Here is an 18,775-nt window from a genome sequence, read left to right on the forward strand (position 1 = left end):
CGGCGATGCTGAGCCCTGCCAGCACGCCTCAAACCACAGGTATCTGACCCCGTCCCAATCCCCATAATACTGATTAATGTCCCGATTCACCACCCGATAGGGCCAGCACCGTCTGTGGCTGAGGCAGAACACCACCCCGCTCCTCACGCTCTCTCCTCCTCCCTGCAGACCCCTCTCCCTTTGCTCAGGGACGGGGGGATCCGTTCCAAAAAAATCCCACCCCGTGGCAACCGCGGGCAGGGAGCGCGAGAGCTGCCAGCGGCGCCGGGAGCCGTGCGAGCCGGGGTGCAGTTACAACAAGGCCAGCTCTGTGATTACGGCACATTAAGCCCTCAGTGCGGTGCAGGCTGCTCTGGGGCATGACGTCCTCCTCGCTCCAGCCGGTCAGCTCCGGCATCCTCCCTTCCTTCTGCTCTCCCCTTCGGCTGGGACGGGGAGGGAGCCCAGAGAAGGGACGCTGGAGGGCTCAAGGTGGTGCTCACCTGGAGCCAGGGGAAGCCATGGTCTTGGAGGTGTGGGGGGAGAACAGTGGGGAGAAAAGCTTTGGTGGTAGGAGGACTGGTCCCCAGAGCGAGAATCGCAGGCTGCAACCCACTGCAAGTGGACCTGAGGCCAAATAAACCCTGGAGGACATTGCAAGGGGTGTCTGTGCATTTTCCTGCAGGGATAAAGGCATCCCCGTGCTCCAGGAGCTGGCAGCTGCAGTCCCAACAAAGCCCGTTTCAGGGTTGTGGATGCCTCAGATGTGGCTGTAGCAGGGACTGAGCTGTGCACCCATGGATTGGGACCTGCTGCAGCGTGGGACGCCTGCCCGTGGGGCCACACTCATCAGCTAATCCTGCATGAGGAAATAAACCCACTGGGTCCTGTTCTCTGTCCCCTTTGACTATGTTCATATCCATATGGCTACTATATAATTTTCCCAAAGCAGCGTGATCTCATCCAAAGCACCTCTTACAGACCATGGCACACCTGAAATATGTAATATATATATATATATATATATAAAATGTAATATATATATTACATTTTATATATATATATATATGCCAGGGAGCATGCTGACAGTGAAACAGCATGGATGACTGAAGGGCAGCACTTCAGCCCTGGCCTGCCTATTTTTGCTTACTAGTGAAGGCAAAGCCCCATCAGCTGGGAATTTCTCTGAAAAGTGCCAAAGTCTTGTCTATCCCCTCTTGTCTGGCCTTTTCCCTGGGCTGGAGGAGTAGCCTTGATCCTCACTGCCTCCTCTCCCTTGGCTGGTTCAGAAAGAGCCTCTTGCCCTATCAAATGCATTGCCAGCCCCTGGGACAGGACATATCACTGCCTGCTGCCCTGCTCCAGGGTTCAAATATCAACCCAAGGCTTTTAGCAAAAGCCCCGGACCTTCCTGCAAAGTGGTCATATCTCCTGTTATCTCATGTCCTGTCTCCACTAAAAATATCCTTCTTGTAGCCAGGGTTGTCAGCGTTGCCTCCTTGGGCACCATCGGTTTCCAGCTGATTTGCAGGAGGTGTGGGACCTGTTCCAGTGGCTGCCAACCCTGCAGCGTCTTCCCAGCACTGCAGCACCATGGTTAGAAGAAGAGATGCTAATGCTGGGGTTTTAGTGGATCAGATAACCCTCTCTTCCCAATTACTCCTGCTTTGCATTGTCCTGAGGGCTTCTTGGGAAACATGGGCTTCCTGACCTGATACCTTTGGAGGCACAAACTATGTCTTTGCCTTGTCTGTTCTCTACAAGGTGTTAACTCTGAACCCTAAAGAAGTACTTCCCAATGTAGTTATTCTGCCATTTGATTTTAGATGTCCATTTTGGCAGCTGGGGACTTAGGGCCAGCAGTAGGGTAAGGAACAACAGTGTTGCCAAATGGCAAAGGGGAAAGTGCTGAGCAAGGAAACCCAGAATAGAAGCAAAGGCTACTGTCACAACAATGAGACAAGGTGTACTGGGTTCATTTGGTGGACCAGTAGTGTTGATAACAAGGCTGGTACTGCCAGCAGAGTATATAGGAACTAGGAACTAGTTTGGGAAAGGAGTTGGATGCCCAAGTTTGCTAGGTCTCTGTGCACACCCTATGGGCTCTCACCCAGCAACTCCGCTGATGTGCTATCATGCAAATTTGGCTGCATTGCAATCACAGGAGGGGTGTTGATTCACCTCCATGTCAGCAGAAACAGGAAAACTGCTGAACAAAAGGATGCAGGGATACACCTGGGCAGGGTGTGAGGGCTGGGCTGTCTGCTCCTGCTTCACCTCACACTTCTCCTCCACCCAGCGCTGTTCGTGGGCTGGCAGTCAGTTGACCCCTTGGCTCAGCCATCATTGTGCTTATCTGGGTAACTGAGAGTCCTTATCACCCCGGGAAGTGCTGAGTCAGGTCAGCCCAGCACATGCCTGCATCAACCCCTATGGAGATCCTCTTTGCGTGCAGACTTATTGGCACAGAACCAGGGCCGGATCCTCACCTGGGGGAAAAGCGAGGATTGATGCTGTTCCATTTTCACCAGCTGAAGCACTCTCCCCTCCCCCTGCTCCTGCAGAAACCTGAGTCATCTTTTGCTGATGACAGAGTAAATTAGGAGTGCACATTAGCTGTGACTTTGAATGGCCTAATTTCCCACTTACAGCCCTACAAAATACACACAAAAGGCACCTTAAGTTCAATTTGTTGACCGCACTGAGGCTGTCAATGACGCTAAGGAATGCTAGGACAAAATCACTATTAAAAGTGAGTTAGGAGAGAAGAAAAAGCAATCATCTATTGTACAGTCTGCTTGAAACACTGATGACAAATTTACTCAAATCTCCTAGATTCAGACATCACGATTTGGCATCTTTTAAAAAATGACCCAAATCAACCACTGAATTCAGCCCCATCCTGTTGTTTGAAATAAATCCAGCCTGCCAGCATGCCTATCATCCTTCCCTACCGCCACCATAGCCAGAAACAAAAATGACGCTCCCTCCCTTCGAGATATCCCCCAAATTGCTCATGTTTAAATGCTTTCAAAAAGGCATTCATTGCACAAGGCAGTGAGCCACAAAAGAAGCTACTGAAGCATGGCTTAGCATGGTTTGGAGAAGCATGTGGAAAGTGGGGGCTTGTCATCCGACGCAGATCTCTCGGCTTGCAGGATCCTGTCCCTTCCCATCCAGAGGCAACCCAGGGTCAGGAGGCCGGTACCAGCATGTGCTGGCTGGGCTCCTCCGATTCACCCTCTGGCTCCCTTCTTATTTCCCTGCAGTGACACTGATTGGCATCAGATGAGACTCTCTTGGTCCTTCGGCACTCTACAGGAACACCACTGATTTATGCCAGCAGAAGGCTCTGGCCCCTTGAGCTTTGTGGTTTCTGTGATGAGGTTAAGGCAAATCGCAGAGAAAATCTGATCCCAGGAATGAAGCAAAAAACAACAAACACACTTCATTGTGGTGGTGAAAGGCTGACAGAGAAACACCAGGCATGGTGGGAAATGAATTAGGGATGAAGCTGGTGCTCTGCAGTGGGATCATATGATGGCATACTCCAAGACTGCTTAACAAAGCTGCAGCATGAGTCAGAGCCATGCAGTTGCACCCCCACACCCACTCGCATGTATGTGCACACATAACAGTTTTGCACCAGACCCCACGTCTCCACCAGCTGAGGAAATGAGACCTCCTGGCCCACCCAGCATCTTTGGGGTGCAGTCACAGATGCTCTGAGGCGGGATGCTGTGTGGCTGAGTGGGTCCTTGAGGACATGGGGTGTCTAGGAGATGTATGAGTACACATCGCTGACATCTAAAGCCAGGCAAAGGAAACCAACCGCATCCTGCTTTGTTCCATCCAGTGGCTAGCTTGGGTAAATGCTTCTGCATCACCCACAGCCCTGATAATTTAGCACAAGTGAAAACAAGCCATGTCTGCATTAGATATAGTGCATCAGACCCTCTGAATACCTACAGGCTATGTTTTAGTGAGCATGGGTATTTAGACTGGGAAATCTTTTCTACCTCTTGCTTACAGAACCATCTCTCTCTATTTTTCTCTGGGAAGAACAATAACAATAAACCATATTTCCAAATGCACAGGCTCTAACTTCACTCCCCACAAATCCTCTGTCCTTTTACTGCATATACAGAACAAGAAATGCCTGAAAGCATACAGAGATTAAATGGGAGAGCTAAGTCGCAACTCCTGGTCTCATCTCCTTACTGAAGAGGTCATTTCTGAGCAAACAATTCATTTAGCATAACCTCAAGAGCACTGGAAGAAAGCACAGGCTCAGAGAAAGCCTTGGAGATGCAAACTCTGAAAGGCACAAAGCCCTCATAAGCTGATGGCTCTTGACAAGCCAACAACACAAGGTTTTGAAGTTGTATACATTGGTCACCTCTTAGCAGTTCAGCCTCTTACAAGCTCTCTCCCACTTTCATTTTAAAAAGAAATTTCCTGTATTTTACTGAGCTGAGGGAGATTGCAAACCATGAAATGGATACGCTGCATAATGTTGCTTTATTGATCTTACTCGTTGAGTGCGGCCAGGAGAAACAGGTCATTTCCTTGCAAACACTCGCCATAGCCATTGTCTCAAAGCTATTTTAACTCCAACTGCTCGGTGTCTGAGAGGAGAAGTGGTTTGGGATGCAGCATTCAAGAAGAAAGTCAAGGTAACATTGAAATACGGTAGAGGTTTAGACAATAAAATTAGGGTAGATGGAAATAGCACGCAAAGTTCCTGGAAATCAGCCCACTGAATTTTGAAATTCAATTTGCACCTTTGGAAAACCAAAAAGCCTACTGGTGATTTGTTCCTGGAGGAGGTCGGGCATTTCCTAAAGTGTTTTGATCCACAGGATCAGCAGTCCTGTGTGCCTGCTAGGTTGGTCAAACAATTGGTTTTCTTTCCTCCATTGCCTCTTAAGAGGTCAAAGACAGCGACAGAAATGACAGAGCAGCGTGCAGTCACGGTGGGGAGATGTGGAAGGGGAAAAGCATGGAATAGGAAAAGGTGAACAAAGACGGGTTCAAACCATGCTCCCAGGTCCATCAGTCCCAGAATTCCTGGGCAGAGCAAGGCGAAGTTGTCCCCGGCTTCTGAAAACCTTCTTCCTAACCTGAATTAGGAAATGTCCCCCTGCACCTCTGCTACTGCCACCGTTCCTTGGCTTAGCATGCAGGATGGGCCCCAGGGTGCTGCGCTTCCTTGAGTGTCCAAGGTGTATAAAGCAGGCGAATGAAGAAGGTAATGAGATGAGGATTAAATGATTTACTAATGGTCCTAAACAGCGTCCCCAAAGACCCCACTGGACCTCAGTTAATTGATCATTTGTATTCCACTACAAGTCCAAGAGATGCTATCTCCCTGCCATCTCCTTTGTACCTTAGCCCTTGGCAAACAAGCTAAGTTTTGCAAACCATTCACTTTTCTGTTAAAAAATACAGAAAAGGAAAATAAATAAATAAATAAATAAAAACAAAGGAAAAAAAGACAACAACATGTAGGTCCCAAGCCAAAGTTCAGTGAAGGTTTTCTCAGGACACCCAGTGACTTTCAAACTGCCGATACAGACACGACTGAGGCTGCTTCTTGCTCTCCATGTGACAAGACCAAGCAAATGAATACGCTGAAGTGCCTGGAGAGAGGGGAAGGGAGGCTGAAGTAAAGATAACATCGAGGAACCCTGATTAACAGCAGGGCAGCCATGTGAGAAGCGAGATAACCAGCCTGCCCTAGGTGCTGAGACAGCAACTCCTATACCCAGACATCGATCTACTGGGGGGTTCTTCAGGAGGCCAGGTCTCCCCTCAATGAGCTGCCCTTATCTGATGGACGGGTAATACTTGAGGTCGTTATGGTGGAAAGCCTCAAAGAGACCAAACTGCTGTGGACTTTGAAGGCTCATTTGTTCTGCACGTCGGCTGGGTCAGGGAGGTGGGCTAGGGCAGGGCGGCCGTGCTGCTCCAGGCTACCTCCTCTGCCCGCGAAACTGAGCAGCACAACACACCTCATGTCTCCGAGCCTAAAATCATTTTTCCCAAAAAAAGAGAATGTTGTCACTTCTGGCCCCCCTGACCTGTGCTACCCTGAGCCATCACTTGGGACCATTACCTGGAGGAGAGCTCATCTGCTCAGGTGAAAACTCTGCCCAGAACTGTGCTCGTGATTCAATGGTCTGGTAGGGGACAGAGGTGGGATGGAGCCTATGCTGAGCGCGATTCACCTCGCTGGGTGTGCATGAACTGCCGAGGAGCAGCAGGTACAACAGGGCTCGTGGCAGCCCTGGGATGGACTGCGGGTCTGCCAGATGGAGGATGCAAGGTGCTCCGCACCAGAGCAGGATGGTTACACACGTGGTGTCAGGGTGAAGCTGCTCACATCGCTGCTCTCCTCTACTCCCCCTTCTCCCTTCTGCTCCCCACCTGTGTGCCCTGACCTCTCCCTCGCGTGTACCAGGAGCTCATCCAAACCTTTGCTGTGCAGACACCATCCACTGACCCAGCAACAAACCTTCTCCTACATTTATTTCCTTTTTTCTTCCATCCTGGTTTAATTTTCGTGCCAGCTCAGTTCAACCATCTCATGGAGAAGGAGGTAGAGTTGCTGGTAGGTGGGACCGCACCTTTCCAAGCAGATTTATTGGGTTACTTGGTGTGTGTCACAGTAGCAGGCAAACACCTCCCTGCTCCCTGTCCCCTGGGTCCCCTCCAGCCTGCCTGTCCTCAGAAATATAGGGCTGCCCCAGCAGGAGCGGAGAAATGAATTCCTTCCCTTGACTTCACCCGACTCCAGCTACAATACTTGAAATATTTAGCTCTCGCCCAGCGATAGCACAGTCCCTGCCTTGCTGAAATGCCTTGAGCCAGGGACTCTGGAGGGGTGAGAGGAAAAAGGGGCAGAGAAGTCTGCTTTCTGCCTTGCTGGATAAAGGGAAATATGTGTGGGCAGAAAGACAGGCCAGCCTTACAGAAGATTTCAACAACTGAACCACCGCCTGAGTGCTGTCAGGGGGATTTATGTAATGGAAGGATCAAAGTACGGCCTGATAAGAGGGTGCCATCTATCCAAAATTTTCCATTCCTGAATATTAAGTTTCTGGAAGTCAAGCCAAGCTGGGTCTCTGTATGGAAAAGAGAACCCTAAAACACAGAGCACCTCTACCCACTGGCAAGGGTCAGCCTGGCCCCATTGGAAATATCAGTGTTAATGTCAAGCCAGGCACAGCATGAATGAATTTGGGTATTTTTTTCCCATGACACATGACAAGAGAGCTCAGGATCAGACCCAGGCAGGTATTCTGCTGGCTGTATTTCAGCTCCAGGAGTGATTTTTTCACTGCTGGGACAGCCCTGTGGAAGGTGCAGCACAAAGATCACCTTGATGGCACTGGTTCTTGCAAGACCAGCCGAAGCTTAGGGTGTTATCGGGTGAGAGATTCACATGATGTTAAAACACCCACCTGGGTACAGAGGGAGACAGAGGAATGTGTTGGGGCAAAGTACCTTATCTTTAATACAGGCTGATCCTGTTGAGGTCTTCGTTTCAGCTAGGGGCAAAGGGGATGGGAGGGATGAGAGCCCAAAAGGCCAGAGAGCAGGGCAGGCTGGTGGACACACAAATATGTGCTGGGCTTCATCGCCCTCTTGCAGTGGTGTGGGATGAGGATGAGGATGACGCAGAGCACTTTCTGGGAAGGATCTGGATCTGCTCTTCCCTCCACCTCTTTGTTAGGCATGAGGCAAATGCAGCCACTGCAGGGATCAGCTGGGGCCAGAAGCCAGCGTGAGCTCTGCCACCGGCTCAGGGAGCAGGATGTCACCTCTTCTATCTTTCAATGTCACTAGAGGGGCTTTACCACCTCACCCCATGCTGTTGGAAGCTGGCAACCTATAGCTGGGATTTAGGGCATTCAGCGTGGTCAATTCCACTCACTGGTCAGTTTACCCTAAAAATCTATTAAAAAAAAAAAAAATCACGACTTTAGCCTCTTTCCAAGCAGAAAACCCTTTGCTTTCTATTCTCTGCTCATGGGCCAGTGGGGAAGATCCCGACTTTTATTTTTGGCCAGGATACGAGTTAGATATTTTTTTTTTCGTTTTAGTCTGACTCCTGAGAAACCAAAGCATGACGAGTGCGTGTCTGTGCCCCAAATAACTGCAAAGCAGGGACTGATTTCAGCTGCCTTTCCTCGGGGGGCTGAGCAGCACGTTCCCAAGCACATCCCCATGGAGGGAAAGCCTTCAGCCTGCACCTTGCACCCAGGCCAAGTCCCACATCGGTGCGGCCAAGAAAGGAGCTGATGGATGCAGAGCTATGGGATGGCTCGTGCTGTCGGGGCAGCGATCTCAGCATCATTTTGCCCAGGGACGTGGGTGCACAAGGACTGCTTGGTGGTGGCGGGGGCAGCAGCTGTCCCTGCCGGGGCTGTCTGGAGCAGGGTACCTCTGGCTGGGACTGCAGACGCACCGCCCTCGCTGGGATAATCCTTCTGATCCCTAAGCACCGCTTCGGGGCTATTTTGAGGAGGTCAGAAACCAAACAACAACTGCCTGGACCTAAAAGGCGCACCTAGGGTTTCATTTCCTCCAGCCTTGACCCTCTGTGCACGTACTTGCCCTGTTGCTTTCCAAGCAGCAATCGCGCACACCAAGCCCAGCCTGCTCAGGTCGGACTCACCACTGGGCAGCTGAACAGTTTTGGCTTGCATGGGATGAAATCACAGCCCCTGCATTACCCCAACGCAGAGGCTTGTTTGCTTTATATTTTGCAGTCAAGTCTTTTATAATCCAGGGATATCTGCTAATCCTGAAGTACAATAACAAAATGTGTATCTTTCATAAATACGCAGGGCAGGGATGGGCATGCTCCCAAGCATGTGTGGAGAAAAGAACATTTCAGACATTGTTTCCTTGCACTCGGAGGCTGCCTTTATTTAATGAAGTTAGACAGCTAGTTGGGATTTGCAGGATCCCTATATAGGATTATTTTATTATTATTCTTTTTATTATTGGCTGCATTCTGAGGCAGAATAAGATTATCTTTCCCTTCCAGCTATGAACTATTCCACTTCAAATCCTTCCCTTTTCCAGATCCATTGCGAGGTGGTTCTGATCAGAGGAACAACAAGGAATAAATCAAACATTGATCAGGACCTCCTTAATCCAGCGGCTTTGCCCCTGAGCACTGGGTTCTCGGCTGCTTGGTGACAGGAGTGTCACCAGTGCGAACCAGGAGTTTTTCTCCTTTACACCAGACCCTCCTGCTGGAGATTAATGCCACACAGCTTCCTTGAGACTTGGGGCTGGGACCCTCCTGAAGATGACCTGGCTGAGCTTGTCCCCATTTTGGGTGATGCCTGCAAGAAAGGGTTCCCCATCCCTGTCTGACAACCCCTGAATTTCCAGGGGAGCACTCCAGCTTCTCTGCAAAACCAGAGGGAAGCTTCAGCTTTGCCCAGACGGAGGGGCCAGGACTGGGGAACCGCCGACTGCAGCGGTCAGATGGGCTGGAGCCCATCCTGCTGGCCAAGCGCAGCCCCTGAAGGCTCAGCACCCCCAGCCCCACTCCCAGCACCACGGAAAGGCAAGGCTTCTTGCCTCCTGCCCCAACTCCACACCCCACCTGCACCCACTATCTCTGGTCGTACAGATCTCTGCAGCTGGCTCAGGCTGTTGCCCAGGCGGGTTCTGGGCAGGACAGTGGCTTTATTATTATTATTTTTAATTATTCTGCAGAACATCTCTGCCAATGATAACCCGGCTTAGACTGGCACAGGACGAAACCAAGTGAAAACTGAACAGATCAGCAGAGCGAACCATGAGGGTACGGGCTGGGAGGTGGGACGTGGGGAGGCTTTCCTGCAAGCAGCTCTGGCAGTGCTTTTCTGATAAAAACACGGTGCCCACATCTTAACTCCTCCCGCGCCCCGCTGATGTCGGACACACTTTTAAAGCTCCTTTTGCACACCTCATCTTTTCAAGCCTGTATCTGCAGGGCTGTCTGGCTTGGGTTAATCTGTCTTCCCTGGCCCTTAGACAAAATAGAAGAATTAACCCAAATTTCCTTTCTCAGCACGCAGGTTTGAGGCGCAAAGCACTCCGTTGATAAACTAATCCCCGTTGCTGTTTAAGCAGGTGTCGATTGGGAATATTCCCAGGGAAAGGCAGGGAGACTTCCCCAGATTTCCAGGGGATCTGAAGGAGAGCAGAGGTCCAAGGCAGCCATCTGAAGCCCTCGGCTGCCCTGAACCTCTCAGCTGCCCCATTAAAGCCCAGGACTAGACACTGGTCTTGCTACGGCTTTGGTGTGGCTGCAGGCTCACAGAGAACCACGACTGGTACACAGTCAGTGGTTCTCCCCAAAAGGGAGATCACAGAGCTAAAGGTGGGTGAGAGGGACACATCTAACTCTGAGAGGACCCACTCCCGCAGCACTTTAACGTGTGCTGATTTCCCCACCGTGCCTTAAAGTTAACGCGGGGACATGCAGCCTGCACACTGCCGGGCAGGGATTCAGCTGCCAGCCTCCTGCCCCGTGATGTACCGGCACGGACGATGAAAGAAACCATTCCCTACCCCTGCTCCAGCGCTCCTGCCACAAACTGTGCTTTTCTTGTCATCCTCGCCTGCTGACAAAAGGAACAGCGGGAGTGACAGCTTCAGATTTAGGAGGTATGGGGACCCATTTGGGCTTTGCCAACACGGGGACGTGAAGCGACCGAGCAGCGAGCAGCCCAGCAGTCGGGGCCACAGCTCTCCTGCCTCGGGTCCTCCAGCCTCGGGCAGCTGAGCTGTGCCCTGAAGCTCTGCGTGGTTTCTACCTCCATCTGTGGGAATCCTCCTGACTCAAGCGGGACTTTGCTTGGCTCTGCCATGGGAGCAAAGACCTGGTACTGCTTCTAGCCCAGCCCAAAGCTGCCACGGAGCCTGTCTCTAAATTAAGTCCTTGCATCCCTCTCCTTCTGCAGCTATCCTCACTGATTTTTCACTTGTTGCTTGTACAAGAGGTGCGTTAGGTGGCTTTTATTGGTGGCAGCATATAAAACACGCAGACCTGCCAGGCAAACATCAAGCATATACACAGCCCTTCTTCCAGCGCAACAACTGAGACGTCACTGTGCTGAAACACGCACTCGATACCATAGAGTGTTTTTAAAGTTCATTTAAAAATCTAGTTAGTTTGGGAAAGAAATTTAAAAAATGAAGCTCTAGGCACCCTGCAAGTTGTTCCCTGCCTCGCAAGCAGTTGTGCCGTGTGATGACATGGGTCTGGCTGCCTTGCTCTGCCTAAGTGGGTGCTGGAAGGGATGCAGGATATCTCGGTAGCCCCTGGATTTCCAGGACAACTTTTCAAACATTTGAGAAACTTTTTTGTCTGTTGGCGGCAGGTTTGCAAAGCAAGGGAAGTGTCTGAAAGGTGCACGTCAGCCTGGGCCTAATTAAACCTAATGGGGTTTCTAGTGGAGCTGTTCCTGATTGATGCCCAGGTCCGGCTCCCCCCGAGCTGGGGCACAGGGTGTGCTCAGCAGCTCCATCCATGAGCAAAGCACAGAGCATGGGATCTGAACAGGTCTGTTCTGATGGGGTGTGAAAAATAAAGCACACGCTGGAGATAGGAGACAGATGAGACGCGGTTCTCTGGTCCTCTGCACCTTCTGGAGGTACTGGGATGTACTGGGAGAGGGACCAAAGCGGGAATGGGACTGGTGGTGGGCTGTGAAAGCTTGCCTGTCTTTTCTGGATACTGAAGTTTTCCCAGCTCCAATCTGGCTGTTTCAAGAACCGGTACCAACAGAGACAAGGATGCTAACAGGAGTTTGGTGCAGGAGAGCTGTGGGGTGGGGGCAGCAGGTGCTACAGGACCTACACAGCCTGTTAGGATGCAGCCCTGGAGGCTGTGGGCAGGGGAGGCTAAGAACATGGGATAAACCTCAACTCTCACTAGAAATTCAGTGAACCCACAGTTTCTTCCCCCAGCATCCCCCAGTTTTCTCTGCTCTTTGAAAGGTTTATTTATGCTTAGAGGTAGACCAGGACAGGGATGGACTGCAACAGTGGTTGTTTCTGAGGGGCTCTTTCTTTTCACTTACTGGTGAGGTGTTTTCATTCAGCATGATGCTGGAAACGTGGGGGAAATCCCTCCCTGCCAGCCCTGCACAAGGTCCCAGGTAGTTCCTACCAAACCCAGGAGAACGGGCCCAGTGTGACAGTCCCTGGAGGGGCAGAGGGGACCTGGATGGAGCAGGGGTCGAGGGCAGCCGACTCCTTTCCCAGCACATCTCCATCCCCTGGGGGAAGCAGACACCACTTTAGGTGGTGACCGTGCCACTTGCTGCACCAGAAGGCACTGAGGGATGGCGGCAGTGGTGGTGATGCCAGGGATGCAGAAAGCAAGCAAAACTCACGTCAAAGCTGCACGCCCAGCAAAGAGTTAATATCTGGTGGCTCATTCTGGGTGACATCTGCCTTCGCTTCTGCAGAAGGACCCTGGTGACCACCCGGGGCTGCAAAGGGCGTCTGCAGACCTTAGCTCGTTCCCCATCAAGGCGGTCTGGGCAGCCCGCAGCCCTGCTGGCCACCTCTGCCTCTCTCTGTCAAGGTTTTCTGCCCCTGTGTGTGCAGGAACAGGTGAAAGCAGAGCCAGGTAGCAAAGGGTTAATACTACTTTCGTGCTCCTGAGTGTAAACTGTCTGCAGTCCCCGTGCTCTGAGGTCCTCTCCAGGAGTAATCCTGGAGAGGAAGGCACTGTTTTGCTGAGATTAAGCAGATCTGCAGATTAAGAAAATCAAATTAAAATTAATATTTTTTTTGGGGGGGGGGGGGGGGGGGGGGAAAAGAAAAATTGCCCTTTCCTGGGAGGTGTCTTTTGAATTATCCCTGCAAATGCTTTCCCCAGAGCCCTGTCAAACTGCACGCGTTGCTGTCCGGAGGGGTTTAAAAGTGATTCAAACTCCTCGGGAAGCACAGACATTTTAATTCCATCTGGTGCAGCCACTGAGCCCAGCTGCGCGCGGTCTGCCAGCGCAAGGAGCCACCGGCCCCAAGAGCTGGGGCTCTGCCTTCTGAATCCCTTCTGAAGCCCTGAAGCCCTTCTGAAGCCCTGAAGCCCTGCTGCAGCAAAAGGCTCGTCCGGAACGCGAAGGGAAAAGATCGAGGGACTCACCAGAGCGTAGACTGAACTCAGCACGGAGCAGCAGAGGATCAAACCCAGGCTGTGATAAACCAGATATGATCCCATATCCAAGAGGCTCCTTCCAGCATCCAAGCTCGCTCGGGGAAGTAGGAGGACGAGAGGTCTTCCAGCGCTCCGGTTGCGGATGATTTCTCCTTCTCCTTCCCTCCCGCCCCCCCCCCCTCCAGAATTTGTGTTTGTTTGATTGTTTGTTTGTTTCCACAGTTTTAGCCAGAAAGGCACATGACAAGAAAGCCCGGTCCTTTGCTTCGCTTTCTCATGGCTGGAGATCTGGGCAGCTCCCTGAACGCAGCGGAGGAGCCCATGTGAAGCGGAGCAACTCAGAGCTGCAGCCCCTGGTGCTGTTTGTTTTCCGTGTGCATCTGTCTCAGAGCAGAAAAATCACATCCATATGTCAAAACTGCTATTCTGTTTCCTTTTTATGAGGCAGTGGGAAGTTCAAATAATTTCTTTGTCAAACGCAAACACACAGAGAGAGGCAGGGAGAGGGAGGGAGGGAGGGAGAAGGCGAGAGAGGGGTGGAAGGGGTGGGAGATCGGGAGGGTGGGGGAGGCTTTTAACCACGGCTTTATTTTTAGATCCAGTAATTTTATCTTGTAGGTTTCAGAGGGGTTTGGGAAAAAAAAAAGTTCTTTTTTTTTTTTTTTTCTTCTGCTCTATTCAGCATGCAAACAAATCGAAAAGTCAAAAGTTAAAAAAAGCGAAAACTTGGAAATATTTTCACTTAGCAATTACCTTTTCGCCAACAGTGGTACTCTGGGGGATTTTTGCTTGTATATCCCAGTGCGGTTCGGCTCCACAATAGGTTTATTCTGCCAGCCTTCCAGGTTGCAGGGTGTTTTAGTTACAAATAGGGATTTTTTCGCTTCTCTCTCCCTCTCTGTCTCAAAGGATCTGCAGTTTCAAAAAGCCGATTGAGCACGGCATGAAAGCGCGGGGCTGAAAGATCCCCCCCTCTTTAAGCAGTTTATTTTAGATTTTTTTTTTCCCCGCGGCAAAATAATAATAATAATAATAAAAAATCTCTTTTCACTTCGTGAAAACGTTCAGAAACCTTCGCTGATTTTTTTTTTTACTCTTTTTTTTTTTTCTTTTTTTTCCGCTCGGGCACCGGGTTCTCGTCCCGTGCTCGGAGGGAGCTGGGATGGGGGGGCTGCAGCCGCCCGCCCCTACGGAGCCCCCCGAGGACCTGGGAAGGGGAGACAGGGCTGTTCCCCCCTTCAGCACCCCCTTTCCCCCTGGGTTTCACCAGCTCCGGAGTTTCACAGGGCTGGGATGTTACTCCCAGCTCAGCCGGGCGCTTTCATTCATAAAACTCCTTCGCCAAATAGGAAAAAAAATATTAAAAAATTAAATATATTCCGGCCCCCACTGCCCCCAAAGGCGAGCTGTTGGGGGGTTTGTTTAAGAACCGAAAGCAGGCTCCTGCAGCCATCCCCTTATCACTTTTTTTCGGGGTGGGAGGAGGAGGAGGGAAGGGGACAGAAATCGTGGCAGGGATGCTACACGCGGGCACCCGCACGGACACACGGCTCTGCGCACCCGGGGCAACTTTAGAAATCAACTCGTGGGGGTTTATTTTTTTATTATTATTATTTTTTTTTTCCCTTGCAGAAGCAGCGATTTCTGCCGGGCGGTTGTGATTTAGAAGGAGCCGAACGGAGTTAAAGAAGGAAAAAGAAAAACCACCACCAAAACCCACCACCCTCGCTAAATGTGTCGGAGAGCAGACGGTAAAAACATCAAGTTTTCGCAGAGTGGAGCTGTGTGCATTTCTCTTTTATTTTTTGGAGCGAAGAGAAAAAAGAGAGAGAGAGAGACAGAAAAAAAAAAAAGCCCTCTACAGTCGGTTTGTTGCTTTTTTTTTTTTTTTTTTTTTTCACAGCCCCATGGCTGTGAATAGGTGCCTTCAGCTAATTTTATGAAAAGGGGCTCTTTCCAAGGCTAAGGTAGAGTAGGGCTTCCTGTAAGAGAGAGAGAGAGAGAGGGGAAAAAAAATCCTGCTCTTGATGCAATCTTTTCCTCCTCCTCCTTGCAAGCCCTCTGCCTCTCCCTGCCAGCCCCGGCGGATCTCCGCGGCTGCGGGAGGAGTGAGGCAGGTATAAAAGCCCCCCCCCGGGCTGTCCCCCATTGGTTGGCCCTATCCAGCCTGTGACCAGCGGGCTGGGAAGCACGGGGTCAGCCCTGCATCCCTCCCACCCCGTGCCACCCCCGTCCCACCCCGTCCCACCCCCGTCCCTCCCCCGTCCATCCCCAGTCCCTCCTTCTCGCCCCCCCCGACGCATGGCTCCCCGTGGGGGCTGCATGCGGGGCTGGGGGCTTGTGGGGGGGGGGGCACACATGCAAAGGGGGGGTGTTGGGATGAGGGATTTAAAAGCAGTGAAGCCCCCACCCCCCACCCAATTTCCCCCCTCAGCTGCAGGGTGGTGGTCAAGCTTTCACAGAAAAAGAGTTATTGGGGAGGGGGGCTCAGGAAGGAGCTGGGGGGACTGGTTTGGCGGGGCGGGGGTCTTTGAGGAGGCAGACCCCATGCAGATTTTTACACCTCTGCTGTATATTTTTTCCTGGGGGGGGCGTCTGGCTTGCTTCTGTCCATTGAGTTGATGGAGGGGGACCCGGGGGTGGGAGAGCCCCCAACACTGGGGGGAGCCGAGCATGTGTGTGTGTTGAGTGCGGGGCAGGCTGAGTAAGTGTGTACACAGGGCTCTGTAGTCTTTCTGAAGGAGGGAAGGAAAAAAAATCCACTGGAAAGTTTCATGAGCCCCATTGCAGCTCCCATGCTATTTTTTATTTTTTATTTTTTTATTTTTTTCTGGGAGAGGGGACAGAAGCAGGGGAAAGCCTCTGCTATTAAATTGCCCCTACCTCCTGCCGCTACCAGCAGGAGGCGACGCAAATAAACCAGGATCTGAAGTGGTTTGGGGAATGGCTGCCTCCGGGCCTTGTCGCCCCTCTGCATCCAGCCCCTGGTGTGCAGGTTGCAGAGCTGGACCAGGGGTGCTTCTGGGCTGCTGCTTTCTCCCCCAGATCATATAATGATTAAAGGCAGATCCCACAGGATTGCTGAAGCTCCTCAAGAAGGAAATTGTTCCCTCCCTCCTGCCCCAGCTCAAAATTTGGCCAAAGAAGCACAAGCAGGGAAACCTGACTCTGGCTGCGTCTCGCTGTGAGGGATGGCTTCCTGGATCCCCTTTATCCACAAGTAAAATAAATTCACGCCACAGGACAGACACACACAGGTCCAAAGGCACCCCCCCCTGCCAGGCACAGCGGTCAGGGCCTGATGCATTTCTCCCTGCCTGCTCCTTCTTGGAGTATGAGAAGTACAAGAGCCATGGCTCTTCTTAGAGGCAGGAGCCTCAACACCCTGCAGCCAAGGCTAAAGGTGCCTTTCCTTGAGCGGTAGCCCCACATCTGGTGTCCCCATCTGGCTTGTTGGGTGCTGAGGATCAGGCCCTGCAGACTTAAGCCCCGCCACCCTTGGAAATTGTGATTTATGCAAGGGCAGGCGTAAAACAGCCAAGCCAGCTCATTTTTGAGCAGGTGCCCCAGGAAAATGCTGTTGTTAACTCCCTTCATCCCCAAGCACCGTGTGTGCTCTCAGCCCCGGCCACAAGACAATCCCTCCTCTCTTTGCAGACCCCAGAGGGTGAGGTGAGGTGGTCTGCATCCCCGGAGACCTGCAGTTGTTTGGGGCGATGCAGGGGAGCAGGGGAAGTCCCTGCCTGGGCTGTGAAGGGAGGCCTCTGAAGGCCTCTCCCCACCGGAGGGCACAGGACTCCGTTCTCCAGCAGATCTGTTCCAGGCTTACTTTTCTCCTGTCAAGGCAAAGGTGCTTTGGACATCTTAAGTTTTGTTTTCTTTTTCTTTCAGACTGTATCCATGAACGTGTGTATAACAAACCAAGAAGGAACACAGCACTAAAGGAAGCCTTTGTAATGCTGCTATTTTAAGGAGACCCTTGGGGATGGCACGTGCTGAACTGAGTTCCTTCAACATCTTACAACAAATCTCTCCAAATGTTTAGATCCTTCTACTGATATAAAACAAAAAATCCGCAATCAGTTTAAACTGGCTAAGGTTTTGACCAGAAATTATTGCTCTTGTGAATTGGCTCTATATTTGTAGCTAACTTTTACACAGCCTAATAATAAACATCTCCTCCTCCCAGCTCGGTGAATGTTTCCCTTCTGCAGGAGATGAGGTCCCATCCTGGATAAAACGCCTCTTGTCCTTTCTCTCCCGGGTCACTCAGGTTCAATGAAACATCGCAACTTACGTCAGCCAGAGGCATTGATCGGGAGGGAAAGGTCTGACCTGGACAGGGTTGGCAGCCATGCCGCAAAAATCCCGCATTGTGTAAGAAGCCAGTCCAATGACTGAGTGTCGCAGAGGGTGAGATGGCCTTTTCTGCTCTGTTTTCACTTGGTTATTGCCAGCGTTTTGTTTGCAAAGTCAAAGCCAAAATATACAAGAAGCAGCTTTGGACACGTTGGGTTTGTGCATCAGACCAACAGCCATCGTGAATTTCTGGACATATTTTTTGTATGTGTTATAAAGAGCAGCGTTTTGATGTTGCCGCTTTCTTTTGACATGGGTAGAGATGACAATGGTTTAAGTGGAGGCCCAGCAGTTCAGGCCTGATGCTGTCTGCACTCACCTGAAGCCGTAACTCTTGGCTGAGATGACTGTGAAAGCAGCGTGCGATGGCTTCTTTGTTGGCTCTTAAAGGAAACATCTGTTCTGGGTCTTGTGGACAAAATCCAGGGTGAAAAATCTCTGAAAGCGAAATGAAAAGCCAGCTGAAGGTCATGAGGGTAAGTCATGACTCCCTCCGCTGGTTGGTTCTTGGTGCCTCAGGTTAGCTGTTGTGCAGTGTGACCATAACCATAGTGAACAGCTGGTATGAATACTACAGGGGGGTCTGCAATGTCCACATCCATGCCACCAAACACCTCTGTGATCAGCACGAAGCTGTCCTGCTCCAAAGCTCCTTGTTCTTTGGCTCACCTTACCCGAAAAATTGCTTCATGCTGAAAGAAAAGTGAGACTGAACATTCAGCCCCCAAATCCATGGCTCAGTTGAACTCTCCTTGTAGGGGGACAGTGGTGTTCACATCATCAGAAAAGAGATGTGAGAAAAGAGGTGGAATAGATGAAGCTATTGGAGATGAGTTTGTGGAGATCGTCTCTAGAACATCGACACCTAAGAGATGAAATCATTGAAAGTGCTCTTAGAGATGTTATTCTCAGTCAGTAGCTTCCAGACCAAACACGGATCCAATTTGCTAGATTGAAGAAGGGGCTGTTTTTTTATCTAGCTGTTTCTCATACCAAACCAGGCACGCATCTGGCCCTCATTATCACCAGTGTGAATGATGCGGTTGGATGAAGTGAGATGTGGGTTTTTTTGGTCAAGCAGAAAGGAGTCCATCTGAATGTCAGGATGGGTAGGCTGTTGGACCTAAGTAGTTCTCTGTCCTGCTCTTTCCTATCGCTACTCACAGCCTTTCAGTCACCACTAGACGCCTTCAAAACAGGGTTTCCCTAGCTTCCAGAAAGCCAACCTATCTCAACATCAAGGCTTCCAGGAATGGC

General features: G+C 51.0%; 1 protein-coding gene and 1 long non-coding RNA gene across 4 annotated transcripts in view; one reads left to right on the forward strand and one right to left on the reverse strand.

Moving 5' to 3' along the window:
• The window catches only part of PTH1R (parathyroid hormone 1 receptor), a 126,485-nt gene extending 112,838 nt beyond the window's left edge, over positions 1-13,647 (reverse strand). The window contains exon 1 of one of the 3 annotated variants that reach the window (XM_035554271.2): positions 13,148-13,647. In XM_035554271.2, the coding sequence (XP_035410164.1) occupies positions 13,148-13,222 (75 nt within the window). In that variant the 5' untranslated portion in view covers positions 13,223-13,647. The remainder of the gene's footprint in view (positions 1-13,147) is intronic. The other 2 variants (XM_035554269.2, XM_050708494.1) reach the window with 2 other exon arrangements.
• LOC118251729 (uncharacterized) lies at positions 13,145-17,347 on the forward strand. The gene is made up of 4 exons (XR_004779931.2): positions 13,145-13,294; positions 13,382-13,515; positions 14,792-14,910; positions 17,051-17,347. It is a non-coding gene; the product is annotated as an uncharacterized LOC118251729 (long non-coding RNA).
• Positions 17,348-18,775: the final 1,428 nt, after the last annotated feature.

Source organism: Cygnus atratus, chromosome 2 (genome assembly GCF_013377495.2).
Source record: "Cygnus atratus isolate AKBS03 ecotype Queensland, Australia chromosome 2, CAtr_DNAZoo_HiC_assembly, whole genome shotgun sequence".
Lineage (NCBI taxonomy): Eukaryota > Metazoa > Chordata > Aves > Anseriformes > Anatidae > Cygnus > Cygnus atratus.